Genomic DNA, 1,287 nt, shown 5'->3' with positions numbered 1-1,287 from the left:
CCTTCCCCAACATATCGACAAACCCAGTGGTAATGAGACAAGCTGCTCACCTGTACATAGCGAATGTTCTTCTCGTTCAGGAAGGAGAGAATGGCCTTGATCTGGTTGAAGTCGGTCGGGACGGTGCGGTAGAAGTACGGGTACAGCCGCGAGTCATTCAGCAGGGAGCTAGACGAGGCGTAGCTGATCTGTTCGTGGATACAGACACAGTTTATTTTTCGTAAGTGTTTCATGGCACTTGCAAAACAATACAGTCACATAAGTCCTGAAGATTAGAGGCGTTACAAGGGAGTGACAAACACAAAAAAGAAAGAGGAGAGATAAGGACAATAGACGTTTTATAGGAAAGAAGGAGCAAACCACACCAGAGCACCCTTCAACCACCCACGGATACAGACAAAGGACAATCAGACAACTAGACAAGACTTGTTTTAGCAAGCCTTTAGCTGCATTTGCAACATAATTAAGTCACATAAGTCCTGAAGATTAGAGATATCACAAACGAGAATAAAACACAAAAAAGGAAAACACAAAAAAGGAGGAGGAGAGATAAGGACAATAGGTAATTGAAGGCAAAAAATGGAGTGAACCAGAACATCCACCAACCACCCTCGACACTAAGGAAGTGAGTGGGTTTGGGCAGAAAGTGGAGGCGAAAGCAGAAGACAGAACATTACAAGAGAGCAGGAAAGGAGGTGAAAGGAGACAAATTTTGGAGAAGAAAATGTTTCCGTCACTACCAGGATTCGAACCAGGAAACTATTGAATGAGAGGCAAACACATTTACACTATCCGTACGCCCTGGGGTCATTTTGTACCCCCTGAGTTGTATTCTGATGATACCCAAATTTATGGTTCAACATTGTTTACCAACTTAGATGAACTAGTCCATCGTGCTGAAAATTGTATTGCTTAAGTGAAAACTGGATGAACAAAAATAAATTGATGTTGAATGATAATAAAACAGAAGTCATTCTGGCAGGCAATGCAAAGTCTGTTAAAGAGGTTGACCACGATCACATTACAATTGGTGATGCAAAAATTATATTTTCAAAAAAAGTTAAAAATTTTGGCATTATTTTGATTCCAGTTTGTCAATGTCGGCTGAGGTAAATCATCTCATCAGCTGCATGTATTTAGAAATAAGACATATTAGTAAAATATGTCATCTGATCAATAGTACGTATAGTGCTTTTCTAGTAACTGGCTTAATTTTATCCAAACTCGATTATTGTAACTCCTTGTTATCAGGAATATCACTGGAGAAAGTTAAAAGACTTCAAACTG

General features: G+C 39.7%; 1 protein-coding gene across 1 annotated transcript in view; it reads right to left on the bottom strand.

The window, feature by feature from the left end:
* The window catches only part of LOC101850490, a gene marked incomplete in the record, with an annotated part of 69,961 nt that overhangs the window by 30,189 nt on the left and 38,485 nt on the right, over positions 1-1,287 (bottom strand). The window contains 1 exon segment of the mRNA XM_013084867.2: positions 51-188. Coding sequence (XP_012940321.1) covers positions 51-188 — 138 coding nt within the window.

The sequence above is a fragment of the Aplysia californica genome, unplaced genomic scaffold (assembly GCF_000002075.1).
Source record: "Aplysia californica isolate F4 #8 unplaced genomic scaffold, AplCal3.0 scaffold00323, whole genome shotgun sequence".
NCBI lineage: Eukaryota > Metazoa > Mollusca > Gastropoda > Aplysiida > Aplysiidae > Aplysia > Aplysia californica.
The sequence above is the reverse complement of the archived record's forward strand: the minus strand, read 5'-3'. Positions and strand labels throughout refer to the sequence as shown.